The sequence below is a fragment of the Botryllus schlosseri genome, chromosome 1 (genome assembly GCF_051294905.1).
Source record: "Botryllus schlosseri isolate E-star chromosome 1, Bs_hap1, whole genome shotgun sequence".
Lineage (NCBI taxonomy): Eukaryota > Metazoa > Chordata > Ascidiacea > Stolidobranchia > Styelidae > Botryllus > Botryllus schlosseri.
In genome coordinates, this window is record NC_137236.1 from 4,782,711 (window position 1) to 4,808,118 (window position 25,408).

The window sequence follows — 25,408 nt, forward strand, 5'->3', positions numbered from 1 at the left end:
ATCATGCACGACTCAAATCACTCAAGTACTCGATCATGTCCAGCTCCAGTTGTTTACTTGAAATATACACAATTCGGCAACTCTACAAATTTGCAACTCTTTCAGATTCGATTAGTCACCAAGTATGCCTTCTTACATTAGCAGATTGTTGATGTGACTGATCATGTTCTAGGCAAAAATGAGTTTTTCATAGGAAGAATAACGGTACTGGAGGTTATTTCGAATTCTTCCGACCTTTTTTCACTTGATCGAGACTTATCAAACTTTCGAACTCATCTCAACATGTTAATCATTGAGGATATGATGCTTGATGTTAACCGTTGCAGGAAGTTTCGCAATCATGATTTTTGATACCAGCATGTAGACGCATATAAAGATTGCAGTTAGTAAATGCTTTTCCACATACCGTAATTCAATGTGTATAATGCGCAAAATTTTACCGTTATTTGTCACAAAATTGGGGGATGTTCATTACGCATTGGTAAAAGTCTTCGTAATTTTCCATGTATAATGCGCAAAATCGTGAGATGCACATTAGGCATTGGTCTTTAAAAAAATCATGTGAAATAAAACTTGAAATCACACCTTTCTGCATGTTTGTTGTCAATCCCGCATCACATTCAGCTATCGTGCCAGTAATACGTATTATAAATGTTACACACTGGCAATTAGCAAGAACCATTGTGCTGCACGCGCACTCTGGCATTCCTCGCTAATTTATAGCGTCAACGACAGGCCTGAACAACAGGACATGTGTGCAAGATATATTCGCTGGCCTGAACAATTGCATCTCCAACATGCCTGGCTCGCACGATATAGGCCCAACTAATCGAATCTATGATAGGGATCTTGCACACGATATCGTTACTGGTCTTAACTATCGCGTCACAAGCCTCGTAGGGGCGTATTATATTGGAGAAATTACGGGACATCACAATAATTAATTTTGATGCCAGCATGCATATCTATATTACGCTTGAGGGTAGCCTACCCCTCTTAGTGAATACTTTAACACACAGCACATGTTTGATTTTTGATTCCAGCATGCATCTCCATAATTATGTTCTTTGACGTGGTCCTTCTGAGTGAATGCTTTACCACATATATCACAAACATGATTTTCGATGCCAGTATGTTTATCCATATAACGCTTGATCACATATTATGATTTTTGATTCCAGCATGCATCTTCACATGTTCTTTGAGGTGGCCCTTATGAATGGATGCTTTACCATAAATATCAAAAACATGATTTTTGACTCCAGCATGGTTATCCATATGAAGCTTGAGGGTACCCTTCTAAGTGAATGCTTTACCACATATAGCACATTTCTAATTTTTGATACCAGCATGCATCTTAATATGTTCTTTGAGGTAGCCCGACCGAGTGAATGCTTTACCACACATATCACACATATGATTTTTGATCCCAGCATGCATATCCATATGACGCTTGAGGGTACCCTTCTCAGTGAATGCTTTACCACACATAGCACATGTATGATTTTTTATTCCAGCATGCATATCCATATGAAGCTTGAGAGTACTCTTATGAGTGAATGCTTTACCACATATAGCACATTTATGATTTTTGATTCCAGCATGCATCTCCATATGTTCTTTTACGTGGCCCTTCTGAGCGAATGCTTTCCCACATATATCACACGCATGATTTTTGATCCCAGCATGCATATCCATATGAAGCTTGAGGGTACCCTTCCCAGTGAATGATTTACCACACATAGCACATGTATGATTTTTTATTCCAGCATGCATATCCATATGAAGCTTGAGAGTACCCTTATGAGTGAATGCTTTACCACATATAGCACATTTATGATTTTTGATTCCAGCATGCTTATCCATATGTTCTTTTACGTGGCCCTTCTGAGTGAATACTTTACCACATATATCACAAACATGGTTTTTGATCCCAGCATGCATATCCATATGACGCTTGAGAGTACCCTTGTGAGTGAATGATCTACCACATATAGCACATTTATGATTTTTGATCCCAGCATGCATATCCATATGACGCTTGAGTGTACCCTTGTGAGTGAATGATCTACCACATATAGCACATTTATGATTTTTGATTCCAGCATGCATCTCCATATGCTCTTTTACGTGGCCCTTCTGAGTGAATGCTTTACCACATATATCACAAACATGATTTTTGATCGCAGCATGCATCTCCATATGTTCTTTTACGTGGCCCTTCTGAGTGAATGCTTTACCACATATATCACAAACATGATTTTTGATCGCAGCATGCATCTCCAGATGTTCTTTTACGTGGCCCTTCTGAGTGAATGTTTTACCACATATATCACAAACATGATTTTTGATTCCAGCATGCTTATCCATGTGAAACTTGAGGGTACCCTTCTCAGTGAATGATTTCCCACACATATCACAAACATGATTGTTGATGCCAGCATGCATATCCATATGCAACTTCAGGGTACACTTCTGAGTGAATGCTTTACCACAGGGGTTCTCAACTTCCCTTGTATAACGGGCCGCATTTTAACGGCAAAAGAAGCTGCGGGCCGCAGAACGTAATTACCATGTATTTGTGGGCTACTATGAAATTAAGGCTACTGTAGCCTATTTACCAGTCGTATGCGGGCCTTAACCCTTTCACGAAAGAACCGAATTCTCTGCTTCAAAGCGTGAACGAGCAAGTATAAAATTACGGTCACTTTTTCGTAACAGAGGCCATTTTCACATTGAGTTCTCAGTGATATAAGAAGAAGTCTGGCGTTCGGGTTCATTTCTGAGCAAACCAATCAACCCTTCTCTTTTCATTCCATAGCGGGGGCCGCTTCCCCATTTGTCACATAAGTAAGCTTTGTCAAGTTGATGTTTTTCGCTGGTTACCCTCCCACGTTTGCCCAGCCAGCATTTCCTCTAGAAATATGCACCCAGATAATTAGCTGTGGAATGTCAGTGGAGTCGGTGAATTCGTCCAATGCTAGGCTAAAGTAATCTACGCGGAAACGTATTTCAGAACATGCGATAAAAGATCGACTGACATTGCTGTTACTCATTTGGTCACGGTTGAATCAGACAACTGTAGCTTCGAAATATGTCGGGTAATGTTTTCATTACTGTTAAGTTTCGGAAACAGCGAATACTCGCACAATTTTATTGAAATCACACCTTAGCTAGCAGATTTCTTGGGCTTAGCGATATTCCCAGCAATTTTGAACGATGTGTCTCCAACGTCGTCGGCAATTTTACAATGCTTCCAAATATGGATTGCTGGGCTTGACACCTAGCTGGCAACATTTTTCTAAGATCAGGTGATATGTATAACTCCAGACGAAACTCTCGTGGTATAATTTTAAGCTTCATCGCTTCAAAGCTTACGAAAACTGTTTTTCGACAAATATGACACATCGGATTTCCATTTATATCTGAGAAAGCAAATTCATTGTTCCACGCAGGGTTACAAACCAAGTGTTCGCCGTTTAATTTCCCATTCCTAGTTCTTGTTTCTGATCAAACACTCTTTAATAAATTTACCACGTAGCGGGATTCTCTTTAACCAGAGTCCAACCGAATACAAATTCAAAACAATAACAATCTAAACTTGAGCATATATCAAGAAACCAGAACACATCAAAAATGAGTAATCAAACGAAACGGAGACGGTGCGATAAGATAGCTAAGCAGCTAAATTAATATGTAACAATATCGTGTCAGAAATAATTGCGTTCATGATGAAAGGTGTCGCGGGCCGCAAAATAAACCTCTGTGGGCCGCATGCGGCCCGCGGGCCGCGGGTTGAGAACCCCTGCTTTACCACATACATCACATTCAACATTTCTGATGTCAGCATGCATAATAAGATGCTTGAGATTACTATTCCCAGTAAACGTTTTCCCATACATATCGAATCGGCGTTCTTTCAAGTGATCAACAGTTAATACTGGATCCACAGAATGCTTTTCTTCAAGACACTAGAGATGCGACCCGCAGATTTTCATCATTTCAGCATATAAACGTTGTTCAATTATAGTATGGATACATCTGGAATGCACAAGAGAGTAGAACTATTTCAAACAAAGAGCATTATAAGATTGTAGAAAGAGCAATCATGATACCGGGATAGAGTGCAACATACAAAACTATCGATAGCATGGAAATGACTTCAGAAATGAGAGAGTAGATTATGAACATTGTAATGTACCGGTAGTCTTATTGTTTCATTTAGTAGGACATCATCAATAGAACTATTGGATTGGTATATCAAGTTTTGATCATTTTAGTAACAAATCATTGATAACACAAGAAAAAAACACAATGACTAATGACAATAGCGCACTTCGGTGCATATTTGCAAATCAATTAGAGAAATTTTCCAAGAACCATCAAAATGTGTACCTGTGACCATGAACATTGAGCAGCTTCAATGAATTTGCCCTGAAGCAGTTTTTCAGTAATAAAGTTCACAATTAACAGTGCTGCTTTTTACTTTTATATAGGTTGAAAAAAAATTTTTTCTAGCTACCGTACTTTTCCATGTCCAATGCGCAATATTTTCCTGATTTTTTGTCCAAAATCGGGAGTGGGTATTATGCATGGCTACAGCAAGCCTCGAAAAAATCTTTTTCGAAATATAACTTGAAATCACACCTTTCTTCGTGTTTGTTTCAATTGCGCACCACATTCAGCCATAACGCCCCGTAATTCGTATTATTAGTGTGACGTGTTGACAATTAGCGAGAAGCCTGTTGCCAATTACCGGTACTGTCTGCGCTGCACAACGGTTAGCGGATCAACTGTTCAGTTGGTTGGCCGTTTGTACGCGACGAAATTAGGCCATTTGATTGCAGCACGCGCAGGGGCGTATCTAGTCGGGAAAAAACGGGGGGTACCTTTAGAATAGGGGGGTGTTTTTAAAAGGAGAGTTTGTTCCTAGTTCTAACCGATTGAGCAGCTTAAATGTATGCAGAAATGCAGATATTACCATGTTCAGATAATCTTACTCTTGTTTGTGACTTCTTCATTCGCATATACAAAACTAAGTACAACTGAACATAACATTGTAACCCGTAAGCGAGGATAACAGCATAAAGAGAGACAGCAAGGTATCTTGACCTTAATTAACAAAGCGAGGATGTTATCACGAAAGTGCGCACCGATCATATTACAACACATTGGTAGATCTCTCCATTTTGCGCTCATGTACGAACACTCGAACAGTGAAGATACACAAATGAATGTTTTCGTTTGTGTCAATTGTTCAGCCTGTTTTTGCACATGATCTGGATTAATTTTGTTCTAAATCAATATGATATCTACTGCCTGCCATGATTTTGGGGTGTGGAGATGTTAAATACCAATTAACGCTTGAGCTTGTGCGATTACATCACGTGAATAACAGTGGCCCGGCGCAGGCTTAGGCTCGCATTCAAAATGCAGTCCTAAATGCGTTTGCGGTGCAAAAGTAACAATTCCGAACTGTCGGAACAAAGACTATAGCTTCGCGTTATTACAACATTACGTTGAACATTGATGTAGAACTATCACGTGCCTCAATCGCATCTGTAATAGGTGTCGTGTGCAAGATGTCGCTGGCTTGAACTATCGCTTCGCGGGCCTCGCAGGCTTTGGCTATTATCTGCTATCGTTTAGACCAGGGCCGGCCAACCCGTGGCCCGCGAGATGGTTTTGAGTGGCCCGCGAGGTAATTTCCGAAATTTCTAATATCATCAAAAATGGATTGAACAGATTTTGAGCTTGCTAGGCCAACCAAAAATATGATTAGTCTGGCCGCAATACTTGAGATGTAATGACTAAAATATCAGTTCAGACGCATTGACAGATCCATCAGCCATTCACATATTGGTACATCTTCGTACACTACAATAAAGCAGAATAATTTGCGATCGATTTATCAAAGGTAAAAATTTTCTACAAGCTTATTAGCGCAATATGTTGTCACTCGATTCCTTGTTTTTATATTGGTGCCCTTTTGTGAAAATGGAAGAACACCTAATGTATCAGATTGAGTCTAACTATATTCGCGATTACGAGGCAAAGTGTCGTTCAACATATGCGACCTTGTGTTTGCGCTCGCAGTAAGACCGTCCAACGTGAAACCTATAGGCACGAAATGACTGACGCATGTTGGTCACAGCTTTCGATATCGATAAGTCCATGCGCCGAATAGCCCAGTCCTCGCAAACTTAGCCCAGCGATATACAGCAGGCCCACAATAGAGCCAAGTGACAATATTATTGACCTATGAACTTCAAAAAATTTTCGCGCTTCGCGCGGATTGTCGCCCGCGCAAAAGTTCGTCAATCGAATGTGGCCCTTTGGCCGAAAAGGTTGGCCAGCCCTGGTTTAGACCAGTGGTTCCCAATCTTTCTGTAGACACTCCCCCTTGATGATAGTGAAAAATGTTGCGCCCCCCATATCGTCATATCACAGAATCCGACCGGGATGCTAGCAACCTCAACAGATGGCATGGAAGGTTATGACTGATGAGAGAATTAAAAAAATATGAAATTGGGTATATATATAGAGAAACACGCGCGAATAGGAGTTTAATTGCGCAGATCCCGATAATTATTTCAGTTGACTGCTTCTTCGCACCCGCTTCAGATGCATTCACGCCCCCCAGATTGGGAACCACTGGTTTAGAGACAATGCCGTTAAGCGTATGATTATGTCATGATTGTTCAACACTGACATCGCAAAACACAATGACATCGACTACTAAAACATAACTATTCATGTACTGCGAATGCAGGGTGCGTACTATACATGAGTACATGCTTTCCCTCAGAATTTTCACAACATTTTAAGGATGCGTATTGCGTATTATACATTGGGGCATACTATATCCGGAAAATTACGGTATTTGTGGCTTGTCGTTCCTGTCAGCAGGGCATGGTATGGTATGGAACGTTGATTTTCCATACTTCATACTTGCCTTACTCTCTCCATACCATACTTGCAATTTTCTATACCATACCAACATTGTTTCATACCTTACTTGATAGTTGATACATATTCCATACTTTCAAATACTGCAATATCATAGTAAATTACCTTTTCTAGCACCTGTATTATGCTATTTCTAGTGTAATTATTGCGAATCTAATTCCTGGTGATAGTAGATACAGAGTGTGCTTTGGTGAGGTTTAGTTCACGGTGAGGTGTCGTGTACGTCTACAGCTTCTGCGAGCAAAATGAGATAGTCAGCGGTTCGTTATCTAGTAGGACCCTCCATAAGAATATCATCGCATGTCCGATACATTGGCATTAGGCACATGCAAGTTTGAAGTAAAAATTAGCACAATAATTAATAATACAGGCGCACCCACAAAATATCACATCTGCAGGTGATGAATGCTGCAACGATCTGCGCGATTATTAGTAGAGTATTTAGTTGAGGTTAGCGTGGCGAGATTTTCAAACTATATCCAACGAACTCTCTATAATCCTAATGCGAGAGCGTTTGAAATATGACCCATAGGATACCTTGGTATGTAAATAGTGTAAATGTGACGGACAATGTTTCAGAAGAAATATAATTAAATGATCAATCACATTGAGCTATTAGTACATTGCAGCATGATTGCTGGTAAGCTGTCGTCATTCAAGGAATGAGGTGCCGTAGTTAGTGTAGCCTACCTTACTGATTATTGCATAACATGATAGATTATGCTCGGAGACGCCGTGTCTAGTAGAATATTGGATCAACCTTACTGTTGTCATTATTGACCTCTCTATATGGAAATGAAAGGTCCTCTAATGTATCAGACTGAGTCTAACTATATTCGCGATTACGAGACAAAACGTCGTTGAACATATGCTACCTTGGTTTTGCGCTCGCAGAATAACTGTTGTCTAAAATTTTTGTGTAGCCTGTGCAATAGATCGTCAATCGACTGTGGCCCTTGGCTGAAAAGGTTGACCAACCCTGCACTAATCAGACCAACATGCCGGTAATATACTTCCAATCTAATTTCTGAAATATTTCTTTACTCCAATTCAGATTCTAATCGAATGTGTGGAATGTTTCTATGCTCTAATCTGCCATCTGGTTTATTGAAAATGCTACAGGAGAACTGTATCGTGTGAAACGAGCCAAGCTAACTGCACACACATTTGACATTCTCTTGCTTATGGAAAGGAACTCTGGTTTGCTATGACGTGAAATAGATTCGACTTTGGAGTTCACACGAATTCAATAATTTTAATTCTAAACTAATTTGAAGAAAAAATGTGTAGCTATCTAGCTAATTTTGAACAGGTGAAAGATTTCTAGTTTTCCAAGTCTGCCTTAAACCCATTATACAAGCCATCAATTTTAGCTTATCTGTCGGAAACACTTACTAGTGATGGTTATATTGTTGTGGATAGTAAAGTCCCCAAAGGCCGTAAATTGATACCAACACCGGCAACAAGCGATAACAGGACTAAACCTCAAGATTTTAGCACACATTATACACAGAGTGGACAGTACCTGAGGATCCTAATTTTAAAATTGGTTCTCTTTTTATAGTCCTCATTTCATTTTGAACTTTTGCAATCACAAGATGGAAGAATTTTGTATGGCATTTGACCATAATTATGAAAATACATAATGAAATGCTACATATATGACTTTTTGAATTCCCGGCGCCATTAAATATGATTTCAACACATTTCATTTCAATTTTAGACCTCGTAACTTGATGCCCGCATCAGTTCCCCCATTTGTAATCCAGTAGATCTGAATCGAGTATTAGCCTTCGAGTCAAGTTGGGTAGGGCCTATTCGAATATCCTTCATTGTGACGACATAACTATAAGAAAGATGTGTCAAGTTCAGATATGTACCGTTTAGGCCTATGCGATCACGAAGTGTTTACATACCAATCTACTTCATAAAACTAGTATATAATTTTATAGGAGATACAATTTGTACGTTCTTCAATGACTCCATGAACTTGGGTATTTTTCATAGTGCTCTAAAAACTGCCAGAGTTATTCCAATTCACAAAAAAGGCAGCAAAAATTCAATGTCTAACTACCGTCCCATTTCAATTATGTCAAACCTTTCCACTTTATATGAGAAATTGCGAGATTTGAGGCTCAAGAAATTTTTTGAATTGCAGTCAGTATTCACTCGACATCCCAATTTGGCTTTAGATCGGGTCATAACAATAACCATGCTACCCTTTCAATTGTGACAAATTACTACAAAATTATTAAACAAAAAAGAGTTGGCTGTAGTATATTGATCTTCGAAAAGCTTTTGATACTGTGAACCACAAAATACTGATACGAAAGTTAGAGCATTATGGAATTGAAGGGATTGCCAAGTCCCTACTCATGAACTACCTGGCAAACCGTAAGCAGTTTGTTAAATTGGGTCTATCAAAATCAGTAGAAATGGAAGTTGGGTGTCGAGTGCCACAGGGCTCAGTGTTAGGACCGACCCTCTTTTTGATCTACATCAATGATATTATCAACTGTTCCTCATTTTATACTACAATGTTTGCCGATGATACCCATCTTTTTCCTTCATCCGATACTATAAGCAACCTACAAAGTACTGTGCAGAGTAAACTTGTAATAGTCTCCCAGTGGCTTGCTGCCAACAAACTAAGTTTAAATACCGATGAAACTGTGATGATGCTTTGTCTGATGACCTTACTGTGACTCTAAATAATAACTGTATTTCACTGTGTGACTCAGCCAAATATCTTGGAATCGTTATGACTCTAAATTGTCATGGAAACCGCACATTGCTCACACCATAACACAGCTTGTTAGATGTGTAGGTGTAATGACAAAACTCGAGCACAGAGTTCCTAGGACTGTGCTTAGGACAATTTACTTTTCGCTTTTTTACTCGTATCTACAGTATGGCATAAATATATGGGGGAATGCTTGTACTTCATTTTGTTCTAAAATTCGTACCTTGCAAAACCGAGGCATGCTTTTGATGGTTGGCTTGCCCCATCAAACCAGACTATCAATATTTTTCAAATGAATTGCCTCCTGTGTTTAATGATTTCTTCATCCTTGCTCAAACTGTTCACTCACACAATACTAGATTTTCCTCCCAGGGCAACAGAGTCATATTATGTCAGTTGCTCCAGGCCATATTCCCACAATCTCAAAACTTCATGAAAATAGGCATACTTACAGAGCTTTGTTTTCTGATTTCAGAAATCTTGATGTCAGCGAAAAAGGTCAAGTAGAACAGAAGGTATGACCGTCCAAAAATTGACATTTTTGTGATCGCTCGAGCGGAATAAATGACAGAAATATATACATGTAACTTAAATTTGCCATAATTAGACACTGTCATACATGTTCATTTACATCCTACTTGATACTTTACCCCCTTCTTTGACACCTTGGGTTGCATGGTTGCATAGTCTTACCTTAAACCCAGTGATTCTGTTCATGTCTTCAAAAATCGCGCATGCATGACGTCATTTTCAATTACAAATATGCCAAGAGGTGATGTCATCAAGTGTAAGCTGTCATTGGAAAGCTCTTGGCACGGACTTTCGAAATCAACATTAACATTCTTGGATATAGAATCATTACATACCATAAGAGTGCCATGAAACTAACCTGCAAATAACATGTTTTAAAAATTTCATCAATCTTAACATGACACAAACTCTGGGGAACAACTAATTTTACTTTTATTCTATATAAAGTACCAATTGATCTATAGACAAGCAAATCAGTATAACTCAGAACAGATAATTGCTGACATAAATTATGCTGGAAATAATGTGAGATATTTTTGATAATTGGAGAAAAATTTGCTACACAGTTTGAACACACAGTACTTTAAAAATGAATCAGAATTCACAACTAACGCAATGATAAGATGCAATATATCATGTGTTCTATACAATACATCTGGGCAACGGTCAGCACTAAACAATGAAATGAACAATACCGGTAACAATGAAATCCAATATCAATAACCTGCGGGTTCAGGGTTTGTAGTTTTCCTATTATGGTGAGATATTAACGATGCACATATCAGAGTCTTCATGCTGTTGGTGAATCTCCATTAAAGCTGCATTCTCTTTCTGGTAATCGAAAAATTGACATATCATCAAAGATAAGCATATCGGATATGTGCATAGTTAATATCTCATCATAATATTAAAACTACCAACCCGCAGGACATTGATATTGATTTTCATTGTTATTGTTCATTTCATTGTTTAGTGCTGATTGTGGCCCAAATGTATTATGTAGAATAGCCTACATAAAATATTGCATCTTATCATTGCGTTAGTTGTGGATTCTGATGCATTTTTGAAGTACTTGTGTGTTTACCTCAAACTGTGTAGCAAATTTTTCTCCAATTTTCAAAAATATCTCAAATTATTTCCAGCATAATTATGTCAGCAATTATCTGTTCTGAGTTATACTGATTACCTTGTCTATAGATCAATTGGTACTGTATATAGAATAAAAGCAAAATTAGTTGTTTCACAGAGTGTGTGTCATGTTAAGAAGGTGGGATTTTTAATTAAAACATGTTATTTGCAGGTTAGTTTCATGGCACTCTTATGGTACGTAATGATTCTATATCCAGGAATGTTATTGTCGATTTTGCAAGCTTTCCAATGACACACTTGATGACATTACCTCTTAGCCAAAAGATATTTGCAATTAAAAATGACGTCATGCATGAGCGATTTCTTAAGACATGAAAAGAATCACGGGGTTAAAAGTCAGGCTATGCAACCCCAGGTGTCAAAGAGGGGGGGCAAAGTATCAAGTAGGACGTAAATGAACAAGTGTGAAAGTGTCACCCTCAACAACCCTAATTTGACCAAAATATAGCAAATAAAAATGTTCATGAAAATCTCAGATGGTGGGGGTCAGGCGCGTATCCAGAGCGCGAAAAAGGGGGGTTTTGCGTTACGAAATTGTCTATTAACACGTCATGATTACGATCACTCGTCTCCACGCCATGGCGAAGATTCACGAAATATTATAATAATAAATCGAGAATTGCGGTGAGTGGGAGATGTACGAATACGATACAGACATTGCCTGAATATCGCGTTTTTTATACGGTATGATTGAAAGAAATTCGTAAATGCTCACATTTAGTAACGAGCCGGCAAGCGCCAAGTTCCGGACAGAGATGGGCCATTTTGTTGGGTTTTGGTGATATTACGCGCACGGCCGGTAGCAGCGCAGCGGACGAACAAGCGCGGAATAGGGCGGTAGCATAAACGAGGGCGATCGCGATCGCCACAGAGAGGTGTGATGTGAACAGCGTACGTGGTACACGAATGTGTGCTTTTCGATGGCTTTACTAGCCGTCCGGCTGAGTGTGTAGTACGCGCGAAGATAATTAGACCTTAATTACAATAACGCAAGTCAGTCAATGGTAATACAGAGTACACACTGGGATAATAACTTGATCGACAGAGAAACTTGTCAGCCGATATAATTAGGTTAGCTTTACTACTAGGCCTACTCAATTCTCCCGTTCAGCGGCAACATAGGCTTGAACTTCAACGACAGCAAGCCACTTAACAATCGGGAACGTGGATGGCTAGGCTTGTATTTGAAATGTGAATGTCAATCGTAGGCCATTTCTCGCCAATAATCGCGAAGACAATGTGGATTTGAGAACAGCATTGTCGTACTGGTGCCGTCGTGTCTGCGTCTCTCTGATCAATCAACACGCAGTGCAATTCTTAATTAGGATTTCAAGGCGAGCAGGTGCAGCGAATTCGCGGTTGATGTTGATTGCCGACAACTTCGTCTTTGCAATTACGTATCGCGTTGACCAAATAGATTAGATTTTCCTAAATGCGTCTCTCGTTTTAGCAATGCGAGAGAGAAATCGAGGGAAGAAAGTTGAGAACGCCGGCAACTGCCACAGCTGAAATGTAGCGGAACAAGCGTAGAATTTGTATGGAATTAGCGAAATATAATGACTTATTTTATCCTTTCGACTAATTCGGCGCATGATTCCAATATTTTTTAGGGGTTTTAGTCCCCTTAAATAACATTAAGACGCCATATTCGCCTTCTCATACGTAAAAACGAATATGTTAAACTAATAAATTAGCAAATATTGGAGGCTATATTTGACATCAATTTTTAGGATTTTGAAAAGGGGGGGTTCCGACCCCCTAACCCCCCTGGATACGCCCCTGGTGAGGGTACATTTTGAAATTTTTCTGGAGCAGCTGAAATGAACTGACCCAGCATCTATTTTCAACGACCCACCAGTAACCTCACAAAGAAATCGATCGACTATGCCGGTACTGTCACATGGAATTCTATACCCTCATCAATACGGGACCCCCCATACCACTCCTTTAAAAAGGAATTATTAAGTCACCTTGTCTCCCATTATTACTGATCTGCTTGTCTCACACCAAATTTGTCTTTTGTCAGTATTTTTATTATTCTGCTGAGCTGAATTGAATTGATTGATCCCAACCAATTACATCCAAATTTATGACACAATATTTGTATTTGTTAATACAGGGTGTGATCAGACCAGTTGACCCTACCCAGAGTCATATCGGTCACTCCCTGTCCTATACCGTTCATTTATTGTTGTTTCATGTGCCAATGTCGTTTTCTTTACGGTTGTACAAATCAATAAATCTCTCTCTCTCTCTCTATAATGCCAGTTTTATATCACAATAAAGATAGCTTGTTGATTTTAGACCATAATCATTTCATTCAATTTTGGACAGCAATTCGTGTTTTCAATCCTTCCACAGAAAAAATAGCATTGAAACTATAATTCTCGTTGTCAAGTTACCTCTTAGTTGCAAGGATCATATGATTTCGAGACTAAAAAATGTCCCTTATTATAATTTTATTTTAAATTTAGCATTGTGGGACCCAAATATCGTTCTTGGTTTCATAAGGTTTAGTTGACTCTGCAAATGTGCAATAATACAAGCTCATAAGCCCGCTCAATCCAGTTCTAAAGATGGAGTTCCTATCGTATATAGTATTATCTTTCATAATCCAACATTTCATACCGTACCAGGTACTTCTATGGGTTGGAATTGAGACATATGCATCATTCAATATTTTTGTAGATAACCCAATAATTCTATGAGGGAGCCAGTACAGTTTGAATGAAATTTTTGATTGTTATCAAAAATTAATGATTTCTACCTAATAGCTTTTTTTTTCAACAAACTTGGCGATTTCATCAACTATAGCCAGTAAAATTCGGAAACAGAAGTAATTTTTAAACAACTCCACCAGTCAGTCTACTTTACACAGCCCAAATAATATAACACTATAATGCAGTGCTCGAGAACCTATGGCTCGCGAGCCATATATGGCCATGTTGAGTATAAGATATGGCTCTTTGCCAACTATTTATTTCTGTACTGAATTGATCAATATTGCAGCGACATGTTGGTAAATTTTCAGTGCGACCAGAACAATTATTCTCGTGCCAGTATCAACATGTCTTTGAGAGGTAAAGACAATGCCGTCTTCAGGTTTAGCACCCCCTCTTTTCAAAATCATCAAATTTAGTTACTGTCACGCCGGCGGTTAATATCACTCACGAATTATATGTACCAGACTTGAAATCTTGAATTGTGCGATACGTTGATTAATCAAAGAGCATAGCAGACATGGCAACACCCATTTGAAAATGCGATCCCCGTTCTTGGTTGGTAAGTATAGCGCTGTCCGCTGTGTAGTACCGGTTATAAAATGTAGGCGTGTAGCGCAACGTCATGTTACCGGCGAATACTTTGAAGATTGAGAAGTCGATAAGTACTTACATTTACTGAATCAGTTTGACAGTCACATTCCATTATTATCAGTTATTATAAATTCGAACCTACTTACGATGAATTGCGTTATCAACGGTGAGGCTTGGCCCGTCTGTGCCTCACCTCTCGTATTTTCGAACAATAAATACCAGTTTTTACACGGAAAATATGGCGCACACGAGGAATCCCATGTAGCGAGTTCAAATTAGTGCTACCATTAAGTCGCGAATTGTCAATTGTGATGTAACAGTTATTTGGCATGTATTGCTCTTTGGGAGTTGAGATGGAAAAAAATAGGGCCAATATGGCTCTTCGGACAAAAAAAGGTTCCCGACCATCGCTATAATGTGAATGGGAACATTGGCAGTATCCCAAATAGATATCTTCAAGAATATCTTCAACTTTTTAAGACAATATTAATAACTTTCACCACCCATTTCTCATCAAATCAAAAGGAAAGGTATTTCGAAAGCCAGAACTGTTTAGATCTGCTTATTGAGCTTTTCTAACGAACCTGGCGAGTCCATACGATAATCTGCAAGCCTTCAAGAAACCACAAATTTTCGTTTAGTCACGAAAACCAAAATCTATCCCATTACACAACTGATGCATTACTATGGAATACTGGTGCGCAAACTCAATTATGCATAAACAACATCAAAATTACCAAGCAATTATTAAATGATTCTACAAAAAATATTATTGAAGATTTACTGCAAATAAGGGCGACTTCTGCTGTGTTAGTCTGGTGTATGTCTTGACCCCCAGAGTACCGCTGCGACTGGCTCAGCGAGACCCCGGGGTTCATGTGATTGAAAAAAATAAAATACGATATCGGACTACACATATGAATTGAATATCTGGAAGGCGAGTCGCGCTGAGAGCAACAAACAATTTTAATACTCCTGATTATTCAGTCAATAATATCATGTAGCGTCAGCATACGGATATTTCAGTTTTGTCTCTTCTACAAACCAACTTGAGCTCATCTTAAACCTGTCCGCACGCAATCAGAAATTGGCAACTCTTTGCAGGTTTTACAGCGTCTGTACTCAAGTCAACTTAGGTTTAGTCTCAGACTTGGACATTTCTTAGCGAACATGAAAATTTAATTTCAAATGCTGTTCATTAGGAGTCATTAAAATGTGCTACATTATAAAGAGTGGCATTCTACGAAATGCGTCCTCGCCATGCTTTGTGCTTTATCAGAAAATATCTCAACAGATAACAAGCAGACTTAGAGAAATAGATTTCCAGCTTTACGAAAATATACTAGAATTATGAGTCTACTGATACATTTATTTTCAAAACATATTACAATTTTCTGAATTCGTGAACACTTGAATCAAGTTCACTTCATATCAGAGTCCATTCTCATAAGCATGAGAAGAGAATAGCAAATGTCTGTATGGCAAGCTTGACTGGAACTACTATACTGTAGCATTTCCAGGAAAACTAGACATTAGATCAGAATTGGAGTAACGACTCAATGCACAAATTAGAGGAGTATTGGATTGCTGGCATTTTCCTCTAATTAAACGGAGGAAACAACTAGATCTATCTTGTTGACCAAGTCTGTATCGGCTATATACATTTACCAGTTACACTCAAGTCAGGGAAATTTTCTGTTCGTTCATAGGTCTGGTGATCAGTCAAAATCAAACATCGTTGATAAACGATGGATGTTACGACACAATAAAAACATTTCAAATCAAGATAATATTGGGATGATGGCCGATTTTATGGGACTGAATTCTGATTTGATATCGACTGAGCTTCATTTTTTTGTATTTCTTTGTGATGTGGAATTTAATATTTTTCTAGTGTTATGTTGATATGTAATGTATACGAATAAAGATTCTCTCTCTCTCTCTGCCGTTGAAAAATTTCAGAACACAAAATGAGAATGAAATAAGAATTACTGAATTCGCAAAAGCTTCAAACTTGAATTAAATTCCACATCACAAAGAAATACAAAAAATGAAGCTCAGTCGATATCAAATCAGAATTCAGTTCCATAAAATCGAGAATAGGGAATGTCTGTAAATAGAGTTTTGTCAATTTCGCACGATTTCTTGTAGCATTTTCAGAAAGAGCAGAACTTTGATTAGAATTAGAACACATTACCATTTCACAAATTAGATTTCAATTATATAACTTCCGTACTATTTAGTCTAATAATACAACTAGAATTAAATAGTTGTCCAATTCGGTTGTAGTGCTAATAAACATAGGCTGTCACCCAGTATCTCGTGAGTAGTCGTTTGTAAGTCTCGCTGTGAATTTGTTTGCATTTACACTTATCATTTTTCCGGGCATTGTGTTGGCAGCATGAAAAATACCAAACCAATTTTCAAATAGTAATAACCCTCCTAATTAGATAGAAACAGGATAAGAAAGTGGTTGCATTTTAAAAAGAGAAATTCAGCTCGTAATAGGTGATTGCTTCAGTTTAAACAAATTCAATCACCCATGTATGGCAGTAATGATAAAACACTTAGTATCATATCAAGGAGTGTATGATTACAGTACCGTACTTGAAAAAATCATCTTTAATTACTCAACTTGAATCATCACAATTAATAGGCCTACTACATTCGTGAACGTTACTGGAAGCATTGTGCCTGTGCCCAACGGTACTCATGATATTTTCAACAGTGAAAATATGAATATAAGAACCAACAATATTATACCATGATTAAACAGCTCTATATGCTTCTAACACAAATCATAATGCGACTTTGACCAAACAACATGAGACAATATCAATATAACTTTCAGGGATGCAACCTTTATATGACAATAATACAGTAAGTTGGAAGATTTTGAAAATTAGCCAACGTGCTGCAATACCTTCTCTGGTATGCTCCACACATTGGAGAATGTTTCCCATGATTACCAACAATCAATGTTCCCCATGAACATGCTGACGAGTGACATTTATGGTTTTTGTGTGATATTTAAATGCTCTCTATTTTCATCTCTTCTGTCTTCACCTGGATATCTCTCTTAATCGATAAGACAATTTAGTTGCATTTGACTTGTGAAATACAATGCACTTTTTGAATGTGCGCGAACAATACATCATTTCCGATCGCCAAAACGAAAATGTGGCAGTGTTAATTATTTCATTCACGTTCACGTACCATAGTCATGGTATTTTTGGGAACACCGATTGCTGGTGATCATGGGGATCACTTCACAATGTGTAAAGGAGTACTGAAAAAGTGCTGGAGAATGTCAGTAGCCTACTCAGTATCCTGACTGGAATCGCTGGCCGTTTTGCCTGATATATCAGGTGAGCAGCGATGATTTTTTAAGTTGAAGTAATTTAAAAACAAAATTTCAAAAAAAGAGACATAGTGTGAGCACAGAACATCGATTCCATACAGGCTCAGTATCACAACCTTTTCAAAGATATATCTTTATACAAACTCTATTACATGTCCTTGTCAAGATAGACATGCATGGAAAAAGCACCGTTCTCCGTCAGACTTGAGCAACTACTGGATTTTCAAATTGAGTAACCAAAGTTCTAATCACTCACTTTTAGACACGGTAGAAAAAACTCTCCCAACCAGAAATCACAACTATAGATTCAATCCCGAATAGACATCATCTTTATCTTATTAGAATCGGCTTTCCGCATGAACAATGAACATCAGTGCAAATTTGAAATGGGACGGGTTTGACCATCAAAAACCACCTCATTGCTGTTCAACTGTTACTAGTGATGATTCCGAGCTAGCAATGTCTGCAAGCACATCACCCAATAAAACACTGGCATCACAATTCGCGTTAGATGACAACAAGTTCTCTACTTCTGATTCAAGTTTTAGTTTATCAGGAGCTAATTTTCTTTTAAATGCACAGTGAGAACTATAACTAGACTCTGTTCAAAATCATGACCTAGAATTTGAACTACTTGAAAATCATAACTAGAACTAACAGCTAAACCAGAGATGCCACTGGGATATTTCGGAAAAACCCAGATGTGGAGGCGAAATAAACCCAGAAAAACCCAGATCCTATATTTCACTCAAAAGACACGAGATAGCTGTGAAAGTGGAGCCCGATAGTCGTCGAATACACTCATACAGTCCTTGAAGCCTTTGATATTGAATTAAGAACAGTTCATAATATACATTTTGCTTGGTTAATACTGGGAATCGCACAAAAACATGTTGTTTTCCTCTCGACACATCGCAATGAAATAATTGGGGCGCAGCGTGAATACTTAATAGTGTACCGGCACTAATTCTATCATCGCGCTGCGAAAGTTCAATGCAATGCCATCCATTCCCTATTTCTAAGGATGATTTCATGTATTTTCAGCGACCTGGACAGATTGAAAGTAGCTTTCGATTGATTAATCCTGACAATCACTTTTATTTGGAATAATCACAGACCAATATATAGTGAAAATAAATACCGTAACTGCCAAATCATGAAATTCAGGGTTAGGGTTCGAATGTGCTGATAACCAATACCTCTGATTAACTTGCTAGGGGTGTCCAAATAACTAACTAACTAACTCTCTCTCACTCTCTCTCTCTCTCTCTCTCTCTCTCTCTCTCTCTGAGTGTCCCTGTTGGAACTATAAATATACTCAGATAACAGTAGGATTATATTAGTCGAATCATCACTTGGTCTGTTCTGTTCATGTGCTTGTGCATACCATGCAGTTATATGATATTTATCGATACATGCCGAATTGTTCACCAAGTGCGGAGTTCGCTACTGGCAATCGTCCTATATCAGGGGCGGGCAACTTCTCCATCAGGCGGGCCGGATAGGGGAACATGAACATGAGGCGGGCCGGATTCCTGAATTTGTTTTTAATGATTTCAGGGTAACTCCCCCGTGAAAACGCGCCGCACGATCCGCCCATCCTACCCTTCAATATCCTTTGTACATATACAATCCAGAGACGCACACATTCCTGCAGCTGGGCGACCGATTCACGGGCGAGCCCAAACCGGTGATAAGAATGTGAATAAAAACCAGAGTATACATGACAGATAGTCGCGCGGAGCGCGAAAATTTTTTGCATAAATAAATGAATGAATTTGATCAATGATATTCGTGAGTGTATGAGCAAGTGGTTTCCTCAAAAATTAACAGCACTTATAATTTTAAACATTGATCATGGCATAAAAATATACATTCATGAGCTTATCGCAGATTGTTCACCTCGGGTATGGGTTCATTCTTATTAATTACTTTGTTGAAAACTCCTGCAACCCAACGGCCTCTGGCTATTCTAGTGTATTTATGATACTGTATTCTCATAATCAAGACAGGCACGTAGAGACAATAAACCGCGGCCGGCGCGCGAATTTTTTTTAGTTTGAATCCATCTGCCCGAAAATATTCCACTATTTGTAAATATTACGAATATTCTCGAAAAATTTGGGAATAACATGATTCCATTCGCCCCTGGATACGTCAATGCGGTGAACATCAGTTGTATTGGAAGGTCGCTTTGTCGTGCTAATGTTCCTGCTTGAAAATGTTTGCGCCTAAATGCCTGTAGACGGCGACGCGGGCCTCATCTTCACGTAAGACCGAAAACTGTCGGCGGGCCGCACAAAATCCCGTCGCGGGCCGTATGTTGCCCGCCCCTGTCCTATATGAACATGACTTTCTGCGACGGAAGTCACCATTCAATGAAGCTCCATCGCATCAAGCGGATGCCTCTTATATTAGTAGTGAAATAGATTCTCAACACTTTGTCGTTACAATAACAGCAAAATCCATCGACAATGGCGAACTGAAGTGCGTGGATTTTACGATATTGCGAGCATACAAATCTGATAATTAATTTTTGAGCGTAAAACTGCACTGGCGAACTGGATGTTGAAAAAAACCCAGATTTCAAGGATAAAAACCCAGAAACCCAGGTGATGCTCAAAAAACCCAGATCTGGGTGGAAAAACCCAGGAGTGGCATCTCTGAGCTAAACAGAACGGCCCCGTGGATATACTCAGATATCGCAGATATCGCAGGTATCGCAGATATCGCAGATATCACTACTGTGGATATACTCAGATATCGCAGATATCATTGTGGATATACTCAGATAGCGCAGATATCACCAAAATTCGCAGACATCGAGGTCATATAAAGGTCACGCTTCGTTTAGAGCGCAGATATCACGTCTTAAGCATGTCTAGGTCGATTCAGTGCGCAGATATCAGGTCCGGACCATGCCTGGGCTCTTTTGGTGCGCAGATATCAGCTCCGGAGCATGTCCGAATACAAATAGTGCGCAGATATCAGGTCTGGACCATACCTGGGCTCTTTTGGTGCGCAGATATCAGCTCCTGAGCATGTCCGAATACAAATAGTGTGCAGATATCAGGTCTGGACCATACCTGGGCTCTTTTGGTGCGCAGATATCAGGTCTGGACAATACCTGGATTCTTCTGGTGCGCAGATATCAGCTCCGGAGCATGTCCGAATACAAATAGTGGGCAGATATCAGGTCTGGACCATACCTAGGCTCTTTTGGTGTGCAGATATCAGCTCCGGAGCATGTCCGGATACGAATGGTGCGCAGATATCAGCACCTATATGAGCATTGAACATATAATGCCCTAACCAGTGCGCAGATATCAGGTTTGGCGTCTTTTTCATGCGCAGATGTTAGCTTCGGAGCATGTCCGGATACAAATAGAGCGTTGCGACGGTCAACTTAATCGAATACGCAGGCAGGCCTAGTCGACAAACATGGTAAATACTGTTTAAACAGCTAAATGAGAAACTCCGACCATCTGCGCTTTGTTCGGCTCACGCATTAGCACGAAATCCGAGCCGTGTCGAATTCTTCGGGAATAATTGGTAGACAATCCGAGAATTATCAACGAAAAACTCAAATAACTTCGCTTCTACTACTTGGAATTGATTCAAATTTGTTTTGCATCGTCTTTGAAGAAAATTCAACAATTTCGGGGGGTTGACAGGAAAATTTGAAATTTTTTCAAACATTTTTTCTAATAAATTAAAAATTTAAATTGGCTCTGCGGTGGCTTATATACTTGTTAGAATTTAACCAAATTTGGCGTGCAGCGTTTTTTACGGTAACCTGACAATTTAATCAGTGAATGGCTGGAATCTGGAAAAAAAAAGTTATTTTTGAACGACACTGTACTCATGATACACAAAACCTGAAAGTACCTCAGATTTAAACCGCGGTATAAATGCAGTAGCCTAGCCTACAACATTTTAATCCAAATTCTGCATGCTCGTAGTAACGTAGAATGGTATGCACGTATAGGCACGTAGGATTTATGACCGCTATATAATTCTTAGTTAGGTTATGTTTTCTTGTACCACTCTTCTCCGCCCTTCGGGTGTGAATACACACTCTTTTCGCAAGGAGTGTGGGGCTATTTGAACATTTATCATGACAATTATTCTTATAAGCGTGATAGAAACATGTGCCAATACTACTCTCTACTTTACAAAATCCAAAGAGTAAAAAATATTATTATTTCCCTAAATTTTTTTCAAGTAGAATTGGATGTAGTACAAAGATATATAACCACTAGAGCAGGGGTGTGAAACATACGACCAGACGATTTTATCCGGCCCGCGAAAAAATTTCGGGTTGATGGAGAAATGCTTGTCCTGCATATTTCTAACAAATGTTCCGATTTTTAGTCCGTGAAACTTCTATATTAAATAATCCCTCAATGCAACAAAGGTCAAATATGTGCATAGGCCACATTTTAACTATTATTTTGTGGTTTCGCTCTAGCAGTATTAGCAAAAATTCGGTGACATTGACACGCAATTCCAGGAAGCTAAAATGGAGAACACTGAGTTCAGAGTTTTATGGAAAAAATTAACCTAGAATTAGTTATTCACAGAAGCGAAAAAGCCAATGTGAAATCGTTGCATGCATGAATATATGGAGAATATAGTAGTTACAAAAATGTAATTCAAATATCTGCGTTCGCACTACTGTATCACTTCTGGCTGAAAAGGTTCCCGACTACCAGAGGAAAACGAATCGCGATTTGAATGAACCGAATTCCAACGGCCACATCTACAGTTAAATCTCTTGTATTCCTTCCAACGCATACGCAGAGTTAACGCCAGATTACGACTGAAACAAGGGGATCATAGAAATATGCTTATAACGTCGTAAGAGCCCATGTTTTAGCGATTTGTAACTATATTCAACCAGTCAATATTTGTATTTTTGCAAATTCCATTGTTTGCGAATGAACGTGTCGCTTGAATAGAACCCCTAATCCCCTATGTTCTGAAGGTTTGAATGCGGCCCGAGAAACAACTTGAGTTTGACATCCCTGCACTAGAGTAGCCTAAGTGATGCAAGCAGGCAAAATCTGCCTGAGGACTCCAAAAAAACTGTAAGTGGTCTGTTACTGGTCTGCGATATCTGAGTATATCCACGAGGCCAACAGAACTGAATAGTGAATATGAAAAGCAGTACACCTGAGGTCTGGCATAAGCAATCATTGGGCATACCTTATGGAGTCATAGCGACACCTTAGGGTTGTAAAACGGCGGGCAGGAAATATTATTTCTAATATTTTTGTTTCGTGTGACAATCATTGTGGAGTTGTTCATTTGATGCACAGTTGACTATAGGAACCAATATTCTATAGTGGTGTATCAGACGTGCAATGAGATAGATTTTCGATTTTATGTTACTGGCCAATTATTTCGGGCCATAGAAGGCTTGCTGATTGGCGCAAGAGTTCGCCATGGTAGTAAAGGTTGAATAACCCTGATCTAATATAAGTTTGACAATTTCCTAAATAGATTATTCCACATCTTGCATGGTTATTAACTAAGCTTCGGTATGGTCGACGAAATAAAAAACTCTCGTCTGTTTTGTTACCTCTGTGTTTATATAGCTCAGTGTGTGTGATTCGTTTACGGCTCATTGACCTCGGCCGCAATATGCACGGGGGACTCCCCTCTGTCTGAGTAGATATTTGATTGTTGCTCAATGCGAACTGCTCAGCAAAAGTATAGATTATTACTGTCCGTCAGTTAGTAATAATTCAGATTACTGTTCTTATAAAGAAAAAGCGGCACTTCTTCGATGGCAGTCAGAGATCGGAAAGTGTTAACCATGATCACCAATGAATGTTTTCCATGAACACGAACAAAAATTTATAAACGTCAAAATAAATTATTTTTGTGTGTCTTTGGAGAGACGGATATTAGGATTGGGGTGGGGGGTATTAGGGTGGGGGAAAGGGAGATTGGAGGTGGATTAGGGTCAAAGTTGGGGTTAGGTATCCCAAGATCAGGGTTGGGGGATGTTAGGGAAGGGGGATATTAGGGTGGGGGAAAGGGGGATTGGAGGTGGGTTTGGGTATCCCAAGATTAGGGTTGGAGTATTAGGGTGGGGTTGGGGGGATATTAGGGTTGCAGGAGGGGGGATATTAGGGTTGTAGGAAGGGGGATATTGGGGTTAGGGGGATATTAGGGTTGCGGGAGGGGGGGTATTAGGGTTGTGGGACGGGGGATATTAGGGATGGGGGAGGGGAGGTGGGTTAGGGACAAAGTTGGGGTTAGGGTATCCCAAGATTAGGGAAGGGTGATATTAGGGTTGGGGGAAGGGGATATTAGGGTTGGGGTAGAGGGGATTGCAGGTGGGTTAGGGTATCCCAATATTAGGGTTGGGGAAGGGGTATATTAGGGTTGAGGGAAAGGGAGATGGGTTAAACCCCGGTTAGGGGTAATCTAACCCCAACTTTGAACCTAATCCACCTCCAACCCCCCTTTCCCCCAACCCTAATATCCCCCTTTTCCCTAACCCTAATATCCCCCCTCCCCAACCGTAATATCCCCCTTCCCTAACCCTAATATCCCCTTCCCTAACACCCCCTACCCTAACCCTAATATCCTCCCTCCCGCAACCCTAACATCTCCCAACCCTAATATCCCCCTCCCGCAACCTAATATCCCCCTCCCGCAACCCTAATACCCCCCTCCCACAACCCTAATTTCCCCCCTCCCACAACCCTAATAACCCCCTCCCGCAACCCTAATATCCCCCCTAACCCTCTCCAAACGCAAAAACAATAATTTTGACGTTTATAAATGTTTATTCGTGTTCATGGAAAACATTCATTGGTGATCATGGTGAACACTTTCCGATCTCTGACTGCCATCGAAGAAGTGCCTTATTACTACGGTAAATCTTCATTAATATTTTTTTTTATTTTTGCGAAAAATATTCAATAATTTTTACGCTGTTGTTTATGCACAGTTGATTTTGCGCACCAGTATTCTATAGTATTGCATCAGCTGTGCAATGTGATGGATTTTGGTTTTCGTAATTAGGCGAAAATTTGTAGTTTGCTAAAGGCCTGCAGATTATCGTATGGGCTTGCCTAGTTATCGTAGTTAGGAAAGGCCAAGAACTACTGCTAAAAGAGTTATAGCTTTCACCATGCCTTGCCTTTTCATTTGATAAGTGGGTGGTGAAAGTTTTTAATATTGACCGAGGAGGTGTGTCTTAAAAAGTTGAAGAACTTCAGTTCTAGGCGATATCTATTCGGGATACTGCCAACGTTCCTGCTCGTATTACAGTGATATAATAATTGGGCTTTGTAAAGTAGACAGACTTTTGGGGTTGTTAAA

At 39.3% G+C, this 25,408-nt stretch overlaps 2 protein-coding genes across 3 annotated transcripts in view; both read right to left on the bottom strand.

The window, feature by feature from the left end:
- The window catches only part of LOC145436146 (serine/threonine-protein kinase PLK1-like), a 992,061-nt gene that overhangs the window by 438,059 nt on the left and 528,594 nt on the right, over positions 1-25,408 (bottom strand). The window lies entirely within an intron of this gene.
- Positions 764-2,490, bottom strand: LOC145435875 (uncharacterized). Its single transcript, XM_080313171.1, has one exon. The coding sequence runs from the start codon at positions 2,452-2,454 to the stop codon at positions 1,333-1,335; it is 1,122 nt and encodes a 373-aa protein (XP_080169297.1). The 5' UTR covers positions 2,455-2,490; the 3' UTR covers positions 764-1,332.